The sequence below is a fragment of the Artemia sp. Qi Xiang Cuo genome, chromosome 15 (assembly GCF_049724085.1).
Source record: "Artemia sp. Qi Xiang Cuo chromosome 15, ASM4972408v1, whole genome shotgun sequence".
NCBI classification, from domain to species: domain Eukaryota; kingdom Metazoa; phylum Arthropoda; class Branchiopoda; order Anostraca; family Artemiidae; genus Artemia; species Artemia sp. Qi Xiang Cuo.
Window position 1 is genome coordinate 2,344,830 of NC_142808.1, and position 19,926 is coordinate 2,364,755.

Below are 19,926 nucleotides of genomic sequence, written 5' to 3' on the forward strand. Positions count from 1 at the left end.
TTCAATGTTTTTTCCCTATTCTGCTCTTTTTCTTTTGGTTTCCTTATAATTACTTTATAGTCCCTAATTTCCAGGGGTGCCATGGCCCCCTTGCGTCCCCCCCCTTGGCGGTGCCCATGGTTAGCCCCTCTGTCCCAACTTTGAATTAAGTTCTATCAGTGTATATGTCCTAGCAAATTTTTATTTTTAACACGGAAAAATGTTTAGAGTTATGATTATAGAGGATCTAATCAAACACAAGAAAGGATATCCTATTCAGTAATTATTCTGAACACTCGTTAAAAATAATTTTTAGATATAAACATAGTATATACTATGAATAATGAAGGGGATAAACACAAACAAAAAACATCAATGCTCTCCCCGGCCCACTATACTCAACTGGGCTATATGCCACGTCTCTATCCACTTTATTTTTTAGCCGAGGAAGAAGGCTAGTTCTACCCTTGATAAGCTCATTATTACTCAATTGCATATAATTACTTTGTGCTGCTTTTGTCACAAGTATGAACATAGCATCATTAGTTGTTAAAACATCAAAAACACAAGCATCAAGAAATACATATGTCACATTATAGTCTCTACATACTGCAAACGCAGCTTCGCGAGGTAATCTAAACACTTCATTGCTCCACTGACCTAACCTTTGAGATGTTGGACAACCCTGGGAGCAGAGATATAAACCATCAGCTCCAGTTTCTAACAAGTCATTTGGCACATGTATAGCTATTGAAAGATGATGGCCGATTTGTCAGATGTAGAGAACAATGCCTAAGTGACGAGCAGTTATTTCAAGAAACGACCAGGATCGAACTCAATGACTTTGATTATTTCACCTTCGCCCGCTGCATCAGAGCCATCTATGAAGCGGTTAGGGAAATCATCAACGCTTGCTTCATATGTCCTCTAAGGACTATAATCCGACGTCGATTTTAATGTCACTGTAAACTGGAAAAGAAAAGATATAATTACAAGTGTATATATGAGTGATTTTTTCTTCCCTTTACTCCCGACCATATTTCCTTGATGTAGATATAAGGTATATAATAATTTTTTTGCTTAAGACTGTTTGAAATGTATCGTCAAATTGCTGCATAATTCTATTCACCTATCTAATAAAGAGTAATCCAAAATGCACCTTACAAGAGTAGAAATTGAATGAATGAATGAATTTTATTAATAACCTGTCTTACAATCAACAGAAAAAGACAGAGCACAAACAAGAAAAGAAAGGAAAAGCAAAAACTGGCAAGAAAACCAAATACAAACAGAAAGAACTATATAATAAAATATCTATTTGAGAAGGTAGGTCCACTCGTGATCCAGAAGCTCCAGTTTTTTCACGTAATTCTGAATAACCTCCTCCACGGCCCTCAGATACTGAACAATTCCATATTTCGCAACAATATGGCAGTTTGTAACAAAAGGCGGCACTTGAAGAAGATATCGAGCATACTTGAAAAATACCGACCTTATGTCTTTCTTGTTTCGTGCACTCAGGAGCTTCCAAAAGGAGACAGGTACAAGACATGAGGCAAAGCTACTGCATTATAAAGACGAGCCAAATATTCACGGCTTGAATTGCGACGGATAGTGACAACACCCGCATAGGCAATGCAAACTTTTTTAGAAAGGTGTTCAATAAGCAAATACAGGGTCTCTCGAAGATTACGACCAATCGGCAGGCCAAGGTACGTAATGTGACTAGACGGTGTTACGGTACTTTTATCAAGCCTGACCTTAGCATTATCTTCAGGGCAATTAAAAAACAAAACAGCAGACTTTTCTACATTAAACTACAAACCAATATCAGCATAAATTTTTTCAAGACGCGGTAAATTATTTTCTAATGAAGAAAGCAGCCGAGACAGATTTAAAAGATCATCTGCAAAACCCAGAAGTGACAAGTGAATATGCTTGCAAATATAACTCGGAGAGATAAACTGTTGTGCATCATTAACACTGTTATTATACAAAGTAGGAGAAGTTATAGCCCCTTACTTAATTCCCTTATGTACGGATATCTCCCCACTAAGCTCACCATCTTGCAAACGAACACGAAGCTTGAGGTTCCTATACATATCACGTAGTGACCTTATAATAGAAGAACGCACGCCTTGCTTACACAGCTCAACCAAAATCTGGGCATGAAACCCAGAGTCAAAAGCTCTCCTGACATCATACTGACCTAAGATCAAAGTTTCTCGCGAGAGATGAGCATCAAGTAATATCTTAGCAAGAATATAAAGTACATGGGTGTACCCGAGGCCTTTTCGAAAACCAAACTGGTGTGGAGGCATCTCTCACTTATCATAAATCTCATCAAACAAAACAATCTCAAATAGTTTACAAAATACTGAAGATATCGTTAATGGCCGACACGAAGAAGGCTGTTCGGCTGGCTACCCCTTCTTTAATATAGGGATAACCATACCCAGAATAAAGCAACTCGGGACTATCCCTTGTGTCAAAATCATCTGACACAGAAGGGCAATGTGATGGTAAAGAACATAACCTCCTAAAGAAATATTTAGAGCACAAATACTATCGTAGCCTTTTGAGTATACCTTTTTCAGCTTTTTAACGGCCTGGCAAATTAAAACCGGTGAGACACTGAGAAATCGTCGAAGGTGTCGGTAAGCATAGAAGCCAGCTCATTCTCGTATTTAGACTGAAGAACTGGATCAGGCGCTTTGAACTCGGACTCAAAGTAAGCACTCCACTGATTAGCAGAAATATTAGACGTAGGCTTAGCTTCTTCAGGCTTAGACACAACGACCAAATAAGGTTCGGATTCTTACTCAGCTTTCGCACAAAATTTTCTTTGAGGGTTGCACGGTGGGCATCTAACGCCTTATTGAACTTTCGTCTAGTATGGATTCGAATCTCGTTCACTATTCCACTTCGTGGCTTCCCGCTATCATGCCAAACTTTCAGCCATAGCTTCGCCGACGCACAAGCCGCCGCTAGTTCCGGATTTCTAGACCACCCTTTCACCTTCGATCTATTACGGATACGCTTCACAGGAACTGCTACACTCTCCGCGATATTCAGAGCATGCGATATTTCTGCACAGTACATGTTTATCTGCAGACGTATTTGACTTTCACTACAATACGAGTTTGCATTCCTCTGCAGCAGATGGAAGGGAACTTTTATTTTACTCAGGATATCCCCAGAAGTAGCCGCAAAGAGATCATTCGACACTTGTTTCCAGTCACTGTCTACTCTCCATTGGGATTTGCACGGACCCGACAACTTTGGACAGTCCAGCATTATTGACAATAACAAAGGCAAATGGTCAGAGTATGAACCATCAGCTGCAACTTTTACGTCGTCACTTACCGGGAAGTTCGTTAACACATTGTCAAGATTTGAGACGGTGTTGGCAACACTGATAAATTTGTAAGCTTTGCCCTTATCAACGACATTTAACTGATCAGGAAGGGAACCTATAACGTTTTGAGTCCTTTCAGATTCGGTATTAAGTAGGTCACAGTTGAAGTCCCCTGTTAATAGAACTTTTGTATTCCCAGGAATTTGAGCCTTCACGAAACGGCTTAACTGAGTGCATGCAGCAGTGAACTTGCTGTCCGAGAGGATAGATCTATAATTAGTCGGAAGATAGACGTTTATTTTCACAGTATCGCGAACTTTAACAGCAAGGAAGTGTTTACTTGATGCTAAAAGTTCAGCCTGAAGAGACTTTCTCACAAAAAGTGGCTAAACCACCAGATGGCCAACCTCTGGATTTCAGACGTTCAGCTGGCCGAATAAAACACTGGAGTGAACTTGAGAACTTGAGCAGGTTAGTATTGTCCTCAGAAAGCAGGTTCTCTTGCATAAAAATTACTTCATTTGTTAGGCTCATAGTATCAAGCAGAACTGTTTTCTCAAGTGCTTTCCCATTTATATTCCAAGACAGAATAATACACATTTTGGGAGCCTGATCCATCTTTCAAGTTTTTTTGTTATCAGGACAGGCATAGTAATAACATGTGTGCCTAGTCGAATTGCAATTCAGGCTACGAGTAGGATTTTGACAAGGGTTCTCTGTGTGGCCAGTTTCTCCACAGCGGCTACAAGTTTCAGCTTCCATACAGTCTGCCGCAATGCGCCCCACATGATGACACCGATAACATCTTCGAGGCAAAAAGCAGAAATCTTCTAGACAAGATAGTTCGAAACCAATTTTAATCTGGTTCATTAAGGCAGCGGACAATGCACTTTTAGAGGGGTAGCACATTTTAAACGCTTGCGAATTGCCGCACTTGATTGCTTTTTCATAGTCTTTAGACAGACTTTTCAGGTGGTCCTTCGTCACGTTGCTGGAGAGACGTTTCATTATACCGATGAACTTGGTATTAACAAGTCGATTGTCAATTTTATGGTTACTTTTGAGGGCAGCCGAGACTTTTTCTGTGGCCTGCCTTGAAGAGACTGACTGTTGCCACTCCTTATTTCTCCGCCTGAGCACTGCATCCGCTAATGTTGTATCACCCGGTGCCAAGCTTGTTATTAAGTCCTTACGCTTTCCTGGATCGTATAACTCAGGAGGCATATTCTTCATGACAACCAAGAACAGCTGTTTTTTCACATTTGGCGTTTTAGATAGCGAAGAGGAGACTGTAGACTGATTCTTGGAATCAGCAATAAATTTTAAACCATTATTCAGGGTATTCAACTTGCGGAAAAACTTTTGGAGCTCATTGTCAAGTTTTCTCGCCATTTCGTTCACTTTAGTAGTAATACAGACTGTAATTTCGTCACCACACGTGGGAACAGACTCCGATTTGAGAATAATGAAAGTCGGAAGCTCTTTACCGTCCTTAGCACAGCGCCATATGGCTTTCGCGATATCCGTCAAGTTATCGCAGTCTTTTTTGCATTCGCGTAATCGTTCTTCATATCAGAGTTCAACCACATATTAAGTCCACAGCAGTTTTTTGGCTTCCATAATACTGGCATGATCAAAAAACTCTATTCCTTTGTTAACGAACATATGAGTCTTAATACCCTTTGTCATGCATCTAGGTACAAAGTTTAAAACTGGATTCAATACCAGCACAGTTTTCATTTCATTAATCTGGATTAAGTCCCAAATACATTCGCCAATTTCTTTGATAATTAATAATATCGAATTCTAGGCAGATATTTAAGGGTTGAACTATATATTCAATATTTTTCTGGTAGTTACCTTGCGAGAAAAGTAAGTGAAGCGTTGAAGGCTGTCTACCTTGTCCCCGCAATTTAAGGGACATGCCCAGTGGGTACCACGGCTCTTGCTAACAAATCTCCACCCCCCCCTCTGCTTACTTTTCTTTCCCCATCTCAATTGTAGCGTAAATGCCTCTAAATATCAGATGTCCTATTTATTTAAAATCTCACTGCTTGATGGCTAATCTCCAATATTATCAGTGAAAAAATTTCACATTCAGAACACTTTTACAAAATATAAATAAATGTCCAGAAACTAGGTTAGTAGATTAAGTAAAGGTTTTATTATAGGTCAGGAACTATGATTCTTTGACAAATATTGCGAAATCCAATAGCTTCACTGGGATTATAATTCATTGAAAAAGCTTACTGGTTTGATAATGTTAATAAAATATCCAATTTATGACAGATACATTCACTTTGAACTCTCAATCAATTATGAAAAACATTTACGTGCCCATTTAATGCAACCTCTTTTTTCAATTGAGTAACAATGAAAAACTTTTAAAGACTTGATATATCAGTTGGAAAAATAAGGGCGCTATTAGATCTGTTTATCTGTATTACTAACATCTTGACAAAGCATTTGTTTGTTTTTCCTCCCCTCCTTAGTGAAGAGAAACCTGATCTCCCTCCCTCTACTAAGTTTTGGACTTAAATTACTCTGGGAAGTGATAATTAACTTTAATTTCTCCCTATGATTAAAAATATCACAAGGATCCTGATCTTAAACATATTTTTACAGTCTTATCAATAACCTCGTTTGCTGTATATACTTTTTATACCTCCTTTGCTGTAATGTTCGAAAAACAATTATCATTTGATTTATTTTATCCTTACTATAAATTTTAGCTAAAAAAACATTCATTTATGATCATTTCCTTTGAGAAAAACTCTATTAAGAGTCATCTATGAACAATTCAAAGTAATCTAAAAAAGATTAGGTAAATAATCAAAGCTTGTCTTATATGTCGTCTCATCACAACAATATAGTGTTAATTCTCGGGTCCTATGATAGAAGCTTTAAAACCTATCACGGGCAACGCTTTAGCGCTGCCTATAGTAAAGGCCATGCGGCTCCAATGTTTTATTATTATTTTTTTTCCCAGAGGCACTTTATATGGAAGGGGTCGTCGTAAAAACTTCAAAGGGGGCTCACTCGATTGGAAATCGACAGTTCTAGTGCCCTTTTTAATAGTCGAAAATGACTGGAGGGCAATTAGCCCCCCCCCACGCCCATCATTCCCCCAAACACGTCCAATCAAAATTTGAGATAGCCATTTTGTTCAGCGTAGTTGATTTCCAAATAGAAAATATATTTTTGAGGAGGACACTCCCCCACAACCCTCAGGGCAATGGTTTTAAGTTATGCCCTGGGGGCCTATAAGGTTTTTATAGAAGGCATGGTCGTAGAAACTTCAAAAAAGGCTCATTCGATTGGAAATTCAAAAAGCTAGTGCCCATTTTAATAGTCGAAAGTGATTGGAAGGCAACTAGCCCCCCCCTCCCACGTCTATCATTTCCCAAAACCCATCCAATCAAAATTTTGAGATAGCCATTTTGTTCAGCGTAGTTAATTTTCAGATAGAAAATATATTTTTGAGGAGGACACTCCCCCACAACCCTCAAGGCAAGGGTTTTAAGTTATGCCTTGGGGGCATACAAGGTTTTTAAAGAAGGCGTTGTCATAGAAACTTCAAAAAAGGCTCATTTGATTTGAAATTCAAAGTGATAGTGCCCTTTTTAATAGTCGAAAGTGATTGGAGGGCAACTAGCCTCCCCCCACCCTACGCCCATCATTCCCCCAAACACATCCAACCAAAATTTTGAGATATCCATTTTGTTCAGCGTAGTTGATTTTCAGATAGAAAACATGTTTTTGGGGAGTTCTTTCAACAATTAATATCATTATATATCTAATATTCATCTTGATTTTGTTTATACTTTCCAAGACTGTTCAAGACTCATATGGTTTTCAGTAAGGCACCAATGACCCAGTAGGTTTTAGGCTTCTGTAGTGAGGCAATACCCAAAGTCTTGTTTGGATTTATCTTTATTCGATTCAAACTTGATTTGCATATTCAATTTAAGTTTCACTCGTTTTAAGATTTATTTATTCATTTACATTAATATATATTGTATGTTTGTTCGCATTGATTGTTTATTTAATTTCTGTTCGTTTTAAGTTTCATTTATACTTTAATATCAAACTATTCTTTTTCGTTTTAAGCTTGATTTTCATATTCAATCTAAGCATTACTCGCTTTAAGATATATTTATTCATTTATATTATTACTTGTTGTATGTTTTTGCTATGATTGTTCATTTAATTTCTGTTCGTTTTGGGTTTCATTTATTCTTTAATAGTAATTTCTGGTCATTTTGAGTTTGAATTTTAACTATTCATATCTCCTGAGCTTAATTTTAAAATGGCCTTTACTTTTCTTTGAAAAACTTATTTTTCGGACAGTTTTTTTTTGATTAATGATAGAAAAAGTGCGATCATTTTGCTGTCCTTAACTTTTATTGCAATGGCCCTAGAAACAGACTAGTTAAGACATAGAGTACAAACTCTAAAGATTGCCAAGGATCATTATATGGACTAAAATAAATTAAACAAAAATAATAACAATTTATTTAAACCTTTACATATACAACAAGATAAGAGGAGCATGAAAAAAAGGAAAAGATAAAAGATCTAACACATAGCTACTCGTCAGAGCACCTACAGTGCTGCATAACAGAAATCTAAAAAAAAAACTTATATAAATATAGAGCAGCATTATTCAGCCAGGGGGGGGGGGTCAGAGCCCCCTCTACCCCCCTCCAAATGGGTGTCCATGCTTATTATTATGGCCTCACGAGAGTAGATCGGCTGGCCAGCCGTCTCAAATAAATGGACTTTTTGGTTGCAGTTGGTAAGAAAATTCACTAGCCAGTCCATCAGGGATGGATTGATGCCGGCAACAGATAATTTAGAACGCAGTCGACTATGGGTTACTTTGTCGAAGGCCTTGACAAGGTCTAGTGGCAGTAGATCAACTGGATATCGTTTGTTAGTCAGATTTGTAATTATTTTGTGTGATTATAAATGGCAAGATCATGTTGGTGATTAAATGTTTAAGAATTGAATCATTGACTGTGCGTTCAAGTATCTTAACAACAGCTGAAGTCAGGCTTATAGGTCGATAATTCCAGACTTGGTGCGATCACCTTTTTTGAATATCAACGTTACATTAGCTACTTTCCGGTCTGCTGGCCCGGTCAGCTCTCTAGTGGTAGGTGATGCGTGGAAGATTTTCGTGAGGAGGTTTGCTATCACTTCTGCAATTTCTTTTAGCAGTCTGGGGTTCACCCTTTGATGCCTGAATATTGAAAGAAGAGAGAAAAAAATTCCGCGCCTGTTTCTGTGCTTTATTTAAGGTTATTCCGCGACGAAAATGCCAAGGAAAATTTTTTATTGATGAAAGTGAAGAAAACAAAGAATGGTCCCCAGAGGCAACATCCGCTAGTAACAGCACATATTCAGACATTGCCTAGCCAGTGTGGTAAGATGGAAAACAATTCCTGTTTAGCGTGAAACACAAAGCCACTTCGCACTTCATAAACTTCACCTTGGAGTGGGCTTGAACACAAACTGGGCACCTCTGTTTGCTGTCTATCCAACCTGGAAAGCGCTCCTTTTCCGTCAAGTCTTATCGAAACTGGTCGGTGGCAACTATACTTCCTTTTCTTTTGGGATAGAGCTTCGTTGACTGGTCTACATCTTTTAGATGGTGCTGAGGATGCACCAGAATGTAAGGCACTTGTAGCAACCGTTTTGAACTGTAGTAAGTCTATGGTTTTTTCTCCTATAGGAAGATACCTGTGACACAGGATCCACCCATTTACAATGGAAAGGTCAACCAAGAAAAAGGAAATTCTCGTGTACCACTTGTTTTGAGACTTGAAGTCAATTCTATACAGCTCCATCAGTAAATTGGCAAGATTTAAGTCGCCCATAAGGCTATTGTGTTCCTTCACACAGTATGGTATCTTCACTTCTGTATGGTCTTTTCGCTTCCTATCCCACCTCTCACAGGTATCTTGAGGATCGACAGCTGCATATGTTGATATCAAGCAAACCGGGTTATTATACCACTTCACCGCTACAACATTAGACTGCGTTTTCGCCCGCCAGTGATACGAGCCTTTCCCTTGCGCTTTTATTTTGCAATCTAGTTCTAAAGCACAGACTTTTAACCTGTTTGCCCTAATTTTAGCCAGTGTAAGTATACCCTGGTCACTTAGGGTCCGGGCCAGGTCTAGTGACGAAAACCAGTTGTTGTAAAAGAGATTGTAGTTTTTGTGGTTTGGGATTCCCCTTTTAAGTCGGAGGACAAAATCAGCACCCACCCCTAAATCACTTGTATCAACTGATCCCTTACAAGCGTACATTAGGAAATCATACACAAATTTCACTTATTCCTGCTCTGGAGATGAACCTGTATCCCCATATATGTAGTTTTTTGGATTGTACTGCTTCAGCAATCTTCGCTGCTTCGTCGGAACTGTTTTCTCATCAATGACCTGGAGTTCTTTCGTGTGTATCTTCATGAAGTTGGCTCGAACCTTCTCTATCAAGGGACGAACTTTATAAATCTTGTCATAACCAAGCTCTCCGGGAGGCTTTTGCAATATATATTCATTGAAATGCAAATGCTTTCTTATCAGTTCAAGTCTATCACGTGACATAATATCGGCTATCAGGGAGTAACGAGTTTCGTTTGTCCATTAGCTGCGATAGGACCGTATTTTGACTATTCCTGTAAACGAAAGAACTCCTAGGAACGTTCACTGTCAGCTGAAGAAATGCCTAACTGCTTGCCATCCTTCTGAAGTGCATATATATTCGTCTGGTTGCGTATGTGCCTTATTACTTCGTTTTCAAAAACAACATGACATATTCCAATGGAGTCTTGCCCCTCATTTCTTGGTTGACTCGAAGCTGATTTTTCCACAGTGTCTGGTGGGATAAAATTTACTTTCCTCCCAAGCAATGTCTCGTCGTCTCATTGGTTTGGAAGTATGAATACTTGAAGCTTGTGGTAGGATTTCGTCACCTCCATTAGCTTGAGACTCATCCTGACTGTCACAGTCGTTGCCTTCAATTTGGCCGGTTTCTATTTCAGCTTAGAGCAGTTCTCTTAAGGCTTCATCAGGAGGAACATACTGTTGATCAGATGGGTCTTCACCCTCACTTGACAGGTCTTCCAGGTCAGAAGTATCATCTGGAAAAAGTACAAAATTCACAGCTTGTGCCAATGAAATTGGGTGTGAACGTAATTTCTTCACATTTGTAGAGAACTCATCTTCCACAGTTTTTGTTGCAGTGGATGTATATTTGTTCATTGCAATCCTAAAAGACATATTGGCTTAGGAACTTAGTCAATCTTACTAATTTTATATACAGGAAGTTTAGTATCTTAGCTACAGAAAATTTAGTAATTTACTATTGACACTGGCAAACCCATGCTCAAGCTGTTCCGGATGGTTATTCAGAGCTACAAACACTATTTAGCATGGTTAAACCATCAGAAATTATAATATAGTGGCGTAAAAACAGTGATAACGGGATATCTTAGTATATCACACTTTATATACGCTTAGTAGTCTAAAAAGTCCCCATTTTTGACGGATGGTTCCTCTAGGAACCACAATTATTAGGGTTCGTCCCTTCCCTTTTTTCACTTTATCGATGCAAATGACACTTCATTAGAGCTTTCAGAACTTCCTCTCTTCCAGGCTAGGGAAATAAAAACCCTAGAACAAATAATTTCGTTGTCAATTACAAAAATACAAGCCCACCTATCGGTAAAATCAAAGGAGGCAAAATGTACTTGCTTTGACCGTGATTATATCCCCCAAGGGCTGACGACAACAAACTGAGAAAAATACCGGAAATAGAACTCGTCGACTATCACACAACAAGACAAATCCCGAGGGGTTAGCTTGTACATTGCATAAATTTCTGAAATTTGTGGTTCCTCAGGGAACCGACAGGCATCAGAAGGATTAATGTCAAATCCTGGTGACTTGTTAGTATTTAACTTTCGGAAATGTTGAAGGGCATCTCTAGACGATACCATGGTACTTTCCATTGGGGATTTTATACCATAGTTTTGTGGGGAAGGTAACGGGTCATCAGTTACAGTGGTGAAAACTGATACAACTTACAAGTTCAGTAAGTTAGCAAGCTTGTTAGTGTTTGTAACTTCTTCATCTGGCTCTGTTATCAGTTTTTTATGCATTATCTCTTGCGGTCTTGGCTAGAGACGTACTGCCAAAAATTCTTTGGGTTTGTCTTGGCTTCATTGACAAGTTTGGATTCAAAGATCGTGTGCAAGGCCCGCGTCTAGTTTTAAGTTTGTTCCGGCTTTTGGAATCTTTCTTTCTATTTTTGGGAGATTTTCCATTTTCCAATATCTGCTTTTACGGTTGATTTCCCTCTTAATCTCTTTTTTCATTGTCGGAAGTGTTTTGGTTTGCTGACAAGTTTGCTTGAAGTGCACTGATTTGCTTTGCTTTGATAGTAATCTCTTATCCTGAGGAATGTTTTTATGATATCTATCGCAACATGCTCGCTTTTCCTAATAGAGGCATGTATCCAGTGGAAAAGAGAGCTTCTGGTCTCTTGTGAAATACTAAGTCAAAAGGCTTGGTTGCTGACCATCCCTGAAACGCGTCGGCTGATCAATGATTTGGTGGAGAAGGGCATTATGAATAATGTCAATAATTGGGGTCGTAGGACCAGATGAGACATAGGGAAACTGGTCTTCCCAGGTTAGGTTAGGCAGGTTGAAGTCACCTGCAATTAGTAGATCACCTTCTTGGGTGTCTGCAATCTTGCGGATGATCTCTGTTAGTTTTCCATTTGTTTCCTCTGTTGACGGCACAGATGGACTTTCATATACATAGCGAATTTTGAGAGGAGGGTGGCTTTTATTCCCAGTAACTGAAATATCAAAGAAAATGGTTTTGGCATCGGGGCATCCAGTGGAGTAGTCAATTGGTGCGATAGTGTAAGAGATTTAACCAGTGCAAGTGTTCCAAGGCGGCAATAATTAGATAACAGGTTGGATACCGCATGACAGCCTTGTAAACTGATGTTGGAATCTAGGAGCTGGTGTCTTGAATTATTGGGACACGCCTCGGTCAAAAGTATAACATCAAAATCACTTGCATGAATCAAAGGTTTTAGCTCATTGAATTTGTTTTGTAGTTGATCAACGTTTGTTATAAAAGTGGAGAAATCTTGATTTAATTGCTACTTTCTTCGGTTGGCTACTTCTTTATGGCAGTGATTTACGTTGAGAACCGGCTTATCCACCATGGATAGGGAGGTGCTTGGGAAACGGTTACTATATGTTGTGTTGAGACTTTCATTTGCAAGGGACTTATAGGAAGATGATTCGGTGAGTTCATAGGCACTAATTGGTGACTTAAATACTTACTAGATTTTTATTGACACTATGTACAGGGCTTGTATATCAGGTATCTAACATTCCTTGGGCAGGTGGAGGTAGCTCCAACCTGGACGAATTGAGTTTTTTGGAATTATTTTTTCACGGTGCATTGCCAAGTTCGGCTATAAGTGCTTTCAAATCCTTTTTTGTGAGTCCTAGCCAAGGCCGTATCCAGAGGGGGGGGGGGTGTTACCCGATTTGAACCCCCTCCCCCGAAATTTTTGACCGAGTCGAAAATAAGTCGAAAATTAGTAAAACCTAGGTAAAAATCAGTAAAATTAGTCGAAAACTGAGTCAAAAATTAGTAACCCCCCCCCCGAAAAAAAAAATCCTGGATCCGCTCTTGCCCCTAGCCAACCAACTTTGGAACGACCAGTAATTTGTTCGACCCAAGATGGATGACCAAAACCATAACTTTTGGTTAATATCGATCGCGACAATTATATCTTAAATTTTTGTGAATTTACCCCAAGAAAGCTTGGTTATTTCATTACTTGGTTTATCCGCGAAACGTCAACAAGAAACCGACCACTAGACAATTTCTTTAAAAAAATCAAGCATGTTACGATCAACCCTTATATGTTTCCTAATTTATATACAACAATTCGATAGCCCTACTTGCCATTAAAAAGAATCATATGAGCATGCCAAATAGGCTGGGAAAACTAAGTCCACCAATCATAAATACAATTACGTCCCTTATGTGAATCAGTTTCATTCGTCTAATTGTTCAGTGTAAAACCGCTCTAAGTCTTCTTTTCGTCTTCAGCCAGCGTTTCAGAAAGGAAAAGACGAATAGATAGGCCATTGAAAATAGTTGTTTGTTTACGTTGACCATTTTTTTTTTTCTGACAGCTGACCAGAAAGCCTCTTTAATCAAGGAATTTTAAGCCCTAGTTTGATGATTCCATTTTGACATGCCTTCACAGTCTATTGAGTTTGGTTTCAAACCTCCTCCTGAAGCTCCAGTATTTTTGCCTTCTGCTGAAGAGTTCAAGGATGCTTTGGCCTATATTACCAAAATCAGGCCTGTTGCTGAAAAATACGGAATTTGCAAAATAAAGCCACCAGCTGTAAGTTTAATTTATTACTCATTTACCTTGTTCACTTAATCCAGTAGCCTATGTCAGGAGAACTGTACATGAGGGCTACCTATTCCCCTTTCATTTTGAAAAAAATTGTTGGAAACATTCTGGCCCATTGTCTCTCTCCTCTGATGGAATTGTTATAATAAACAAATATTGATAGACCTACCTTTTGATTACCTAGGCCTAATCAACACCTTCCAAATTGGCTATAGCCTACCCAAATCATCACCACTGTAATAAATGACCCACTCTAATGACACCATGGTAAATTTGCAGTGGGCCTTATAATTTAGCTAAGATGAAAGAGAAAATGTCATTTGATGCCTTTTTTTATGCTCTTTCATAATTCCAGAATCATTTCTGGGTCTAGTCACATGTTGAGCCCTCAAAGAGGCCATGAAGGTATTTTATATGAATAATAAAAGACATAAAATAGCATCAAATGATGTTTTCACTTTGATCCTAGCTAAATTATCTGGCCCACTGCAAACTTACCAGGAAATTTAGGTAAATTTTTCACAAATCATATTAGGCTAGTGACTTACAAATAAAGTGAATATATCACTTGATGTCTTTATTTATGCTCTTTACAAATATAATAATCACTTCTATTAGAAATTTATATTTAAGCACTTTTTGAGCTCTTGAAAATGACAAAAATATATAAGGTGTAAAAAGGCTTAAAACATCTGTTTTAAACATACTGTTTTGTAATAAATCTTTTTTTTAATCCACAAGCACTCTCTTTCCATGATTAAGTTGGATAAAAGAAAATTATAACAATAAATTTTGCAATTTTATGCCATAAAAAATGGCATAATAAATTATGTCATTTTCTTCTTCCTTAATGCCAAATGTTCAAGAATGTGGCAAAACATTGAAAATAATAAATCTGATGGAATAACCTGTAGCAAAATATCCCATGAGGTTCATTACCAACATTAAATTTTAAATTGAATTGAAATTATCAGGTTGGTTAGGTTAGGTTTTTATATTTTTGTCATTTTCAAGAACATAAAAAAAGGTATTGAGTGGTATATTCACTTTATTCATAAGTCAATAATATGATTTGTGAAAAATTTACCTCCCCCCCCTAATGTGCAAATATATACCTGGAATTGGAATATACCCTGAATTGTCAACAAAAAAGTTTTGAATTGCAAAATTCAGTGCTATTTTTGTATGAGGTTTGAATTGTTATAGCCTAAATAAGTATTTTTGTTCTATTAGCTGTAAGACATGTAAGAAGAGAATTTTGGTTAATGCTAATTAAATAAAACAATATATGGTGAAAATATAATAGTTTAATGGCTGGGCACAGGTTGCTGATTTTGCAAACTGATTTCCAAATCAGCACTAATTTTAAAATATTTAAAAAGGAATTTTAAAAGAAATCATTGTTGATTTGAGCTTGAAATTTTTTCTAGTTTTTGGCGCCAATTTTCATCATGATCATCATAAAAAAATAGGAATACCAATAAATAGTCAGCTAGAGATGTCTGTGGTGAAAGACCCCACAGTACTCTTCTATTAAATGGATTCTTTTATTTAGTGTATAGAATGTCAAACTGGAGATGCAACAAAAAACCCATTTTTATGGGATGATTCAAGACACTGCTGTAGAAAAATACAATGTATAGCATGGTTTTAATTGCATATAAGATATTAAAAGCATTGTTTTTTTTGGGAAAGGCACCTAGGTTAGGTTTCGTATTTAATATATGGTATGCTTTGCTCCCTCCCCCTCTAATGTGCAAATATATAGTCCAAATTTGTTTCTAAACTATTATATATTCATCCTATTTTATTTCATTAGCATTAACCAAACTAGCACTATATAAAAGAGTTCATTTAATAGAAGAGTACTGAGCTGAGATCAATCATGCAACTATTAACAAACTCCAGTTGACTATTTGTATCCATGATTTTTTGATTTGTAATCTTGCACAATAAATTTTTCTTGCCCCTATCATTTTCCCACTGATGCTGAAATTGGTCCCTGAAATCAGCTATGTATGCTGAACCCTTTAGAAACAAATTTTGGCTATATATTTAAACATTAAGGGGGGAGGCATAAATCATAGCATATATTAAAAATGTAACCTAACCCAGGTACCTTTCCCCCCCTAAATCTCAACAATATAAAGTTTGAATATTGTAAACCAAGAGATAAGCCACTGTTTACAATGCTTGGCATGAATTCTTCATTGAAAGGAACTGTTTGACTAGTTTCTTTTATCATCTATGCTATGTGATATCAGCATGTCTTACAGCTAATAGAATAGTACCTATATTACTCTTGAACAACTTATTTATAAACTAGTGATATGTTCTTAACCACTTCAATAACTTAACTAGTGTTGATAACTTCTTTGTGTGGCTACAAAAATGAAATACCTTTTGGGCCCCTTTAAGGGCTCAAGCTGCAACTAGCCCCAGAAGTGAATGTTGAGTTATGAAAAAGCATAAAAAAGGCATCAAATAATGTTTTCACTTTTATATTAGCTAAATTGTATGGCCCACTGCAAATTTACCAAGGTCATATACTGCCTTGGGCTAAAAGTCCTATGTAAAACTACAATAGAACATTATATATAACTTTGGAATCCTTATTTTGGTCAATATAAAGACCTAGCTAACAAGATCCTATAACTGATGTAGAGACAAAGTGAATGTGTTCACAATTCTTTTTTGTGGGATATCTCCAAATACACTGACCAATTCCTTCTCAGATACACCCTCCTAATGGTCTCATATAGCATATAGCCCTAATAAAATATTTCTGTGTTACATAAATATAGTTATACCTCCTAGAGTAGCTTCTAGGCCTACATTAAACTGATTATCTTCTCAGTTTGCAGTTTATCTCTGTGTAATTAAGCACATAATTTACCAAAATATTTTTTGAAATGGTTTTAAAAACTGTATAATAAGGGAAAGAAGCATTATAATCCTAATAGGCTAGTAAAACAATCCAGGATATTGTAAAGTAAGCATTTACTTTTAGGCATTTAGGCTAGCTTTTTCTTTTACATTTTCGACATTTCATTTTCAGCATTATCTTGACCCAGAATGGAAAAATGTTTCTCAAATGCCTGTACCATTCACCTGGGGTTGAAGACATTGTCTGCATAAGCAATAACAAATGCATCTATGCCTTCTAAAATACAAGAAAGAACCACTTGAGACTGTCCATCCAGAATACAGTTATTAAATGCAACTGGTGATGTAAGAGTACATTGTTTTACTCCCCAGCAAATAGGGATAACTATCTCTGTAATCATTCCATCACGCAGATTAACTATGACACTTAAATGTGTATACATATCATACAAAGTATAAATAGTACAAATACTGACCATGCACTTATACATTTCAAAGAGGCTATGCATGTGACTTCTCAAAAGCATGACTGACATAATGACTCCCTAGAACAAATGGCTCCCAATTTATCAGCATCAATCAAAACTGATGACAGTGCATGAGCACACCCTATTCCTTTCTGGAACCCAAATTGGTAGGGGGGCATATAACAATTATTAATCAACTCAGGCATTATCAACTTCTTAACAATTTTACAAAGGTTGTAGCTACTGTTATTGGCTGGTATGATGAATATTCATTTAAAGATTTATTGTTTTTAGGGATGGGAGTAAGATGGCTAGTTAAAAATGAAGGATAAAAGATCTTAAACCAAACTGGTCAGCCATAACAAGACAAAGAAATAAATATAAGATGATAAATGGGTCTATGGCCAGTAAAAGAAAACAATGAACAAAAAATCAAACAAATATCTTGCCTGTGTATAACAAGGCATCTTCAATGTATAGGAAAAAACTAAAAAATGTATATAAAACTAAAATAGACTTACTAGATTATACAATTACTCACATATACAATTGCCAGCTTTTAGTTAGTCTCTTAGTTATATATATATATTTTTAGTTATATTCCTTAGTTTCTAGTTCTTTTTTTTTCTATGCTGAAGATGCCTTGTTGTATAGGGCAAAATATTTGTTTGATTTTTTGTTCTCTTTGTTTTCCTGTACTGGCCATAGATCCATTTGTCATCTTTATATTAATTTCTTTGTTTTAAAAATGAAGGAGGAACTATTCCTTTTATGAACCTTACCTTAGACCTTAAATCCTCCTGTGCCTCTGGAGGCGCCCAGGGCATCAACAAATCTATGCCAGTTGTCCCTCAAATTGGCTACTGCCATAATGTCTTCTCAATGAGGTTGTATGGACGTATTTTGCATTGAGAAGGTAGAGCAAGGTGTTCACCTTTTGTGAACACCATTTGGAAAAGTAGAGCAATGTGGGAAAGAAGTGTAGGGGCTTCCTACAGGAGGTGTTTAGGACAAATGTGATCTATACCTCTTGAAATTGACTTCTTGATTTTATTGATTATATTATGAACATCAGAAACAGTTACAGTAAACATTGATTTGACCCCTTTCAAAAGTAGGCCTATCTGTTTAAGTGTGATCTCGAAAGGATTTTCTATTAGTGGGTCAGGTTCTGAAAACTATTAAGAAATGCTGTTCCCATAGTTTGGGAGGGATATTAGATGATTGGTTGGGCATTTGTTTTTGTTTATATGTTAAATTTTTCTGCAAAAGTCTTGGGTTATTAATGATCTTTTCAGAAAAATTGGAACAAATAGTAGCTCTATGTTTCTCCAGCTCTTTTGAAAAATGTTGTTTGGTGGATAAACAGATCTGATTTACAACACAAGTTCTGGGACAGCTGCAGTCTATCCAGATACTTAGCCAAAATTTGGCCATATTACAAGCATCAGCAAGTAAAGAATTCTGGGACCAGCCCTTTACTTGGGATCCAACTTGTACTTCTCTGTAAGGGACAAAATACTATTCTGCTTGTAATAAGGCATGTGAAAATAGTGATGCATACATATCTGATTAAGTTTCATTAATTGAAGATGGAACCAAATTCTGGAGAAGCTCAAATGGTATTTTCATCTTTGTCAGAAGATTGTCAATCAATGCTGGTACTAGAGTATATCAACCTTATTCCATTCTGCTACAGTACACCACTTAGATTCTTGGGTTACATGTACATGGTTAAATGGAGCTGCAATGCTAAAAGACAAAGCTAAATGACCAGATACTACAAAATCATTAAGTACAGTTACACTTAATGTACAACTGGCAATATTACCAGAAACAAGCATGTGATCAAGGTTAGATACTGATCCTGAGGAGTATATATATGTGAAATCAGCAGATTTGGGCAGACAAGCATTTTCATTTGAAATCAGGCTAAGAAGCAGAACTGTATATGGATTATCAGTTTTCAACAAGTTACAATTGAAGTCCCTCAAAAGAACCCAATGGAGCTGCAATGCTCTAATTTTACTCAAACATTTGCCGAATTTTCTGCATGTTAGAGCAAACTGTTTCAGAGATTTTGTCTCTATGGTTTGTCGTCAGATATACATTCACAATGACAGTATCACCCAGTTTCACTGCAAGGAAATTATCAGATTTTGCAAGCAATTTGGAGTTATTATGTCTATCTATTATTGTAGCAAGTCCACTTTTTTTTATTTTAATTTTTATTTTTTTTTATTATTTTTTTTTTGCAAATACAAAGTGCAATAACTTTGTCTGTTGTTGATTTTTCTTTCTTTTTTTTTCTTATTTCTTTTTTTATATATAATTATATATGAATATGTTGATGTTGTATGTGTGAATTGGCTTTTGCTTTGTTTGATTTTGTTCCTGTTCTACCCTTGATTTATTTATAATTGACATTCATATTTGATCGTATTGGTTTGTCAATATTTGTCTCATACTATTGTTTTCTTTTCTTTTTTTCTTATATTTTGCTCCATCCTTTTCAAGTTTTTTTAGATGGGTTTTCAGTTAATAAATAAAATAAAGTAGAGCATCACAAAGATGTGATGGCAAGATCAAGTAGTTTCATATTGTCAGCTGAGTGTTCAAACAACAGATTGGGTTCTGACACAGGCTTTCTGTGGTCATACTGTGGTAATTTTGAGTGCAATGGCCTCATTTCTTGGCCATTTTTTAGACAAAAAACAGACACCATGAACAAAAATTAATAAACTGAACTTTATAGCTCAGCTACAG

General features: G+C 36.8%; 1 protein-coding gene across 2 annotated transcripts in view; it reads left to right on the forward strand.

The window, feature by feature from the left end:
• The first annotated feature begins 13,524 nt into the window (after positions 1-13,524).
• The window catches only part of Kdm5 (Lysine demethylase 5), a 125,849-nt gene continuing 119,447 nt past the window's right edge, over positions 13,525-19,926 (forward strand). For both annotated transcript variants that reach the window (XM_089101639.1, XM_089101640.1), the window contains exon 1: positions 13,525-13,795. In XM_089101639.1, coding sequence (XP_088957765.1) covers positions 13,640-13,795 — 156 coding nt within the window. In that variant the 5' untranslated portion in view covers positions 13,525-13,639. The remainder of the gene's footprint in view (positions 13,796-19,926) is intronic.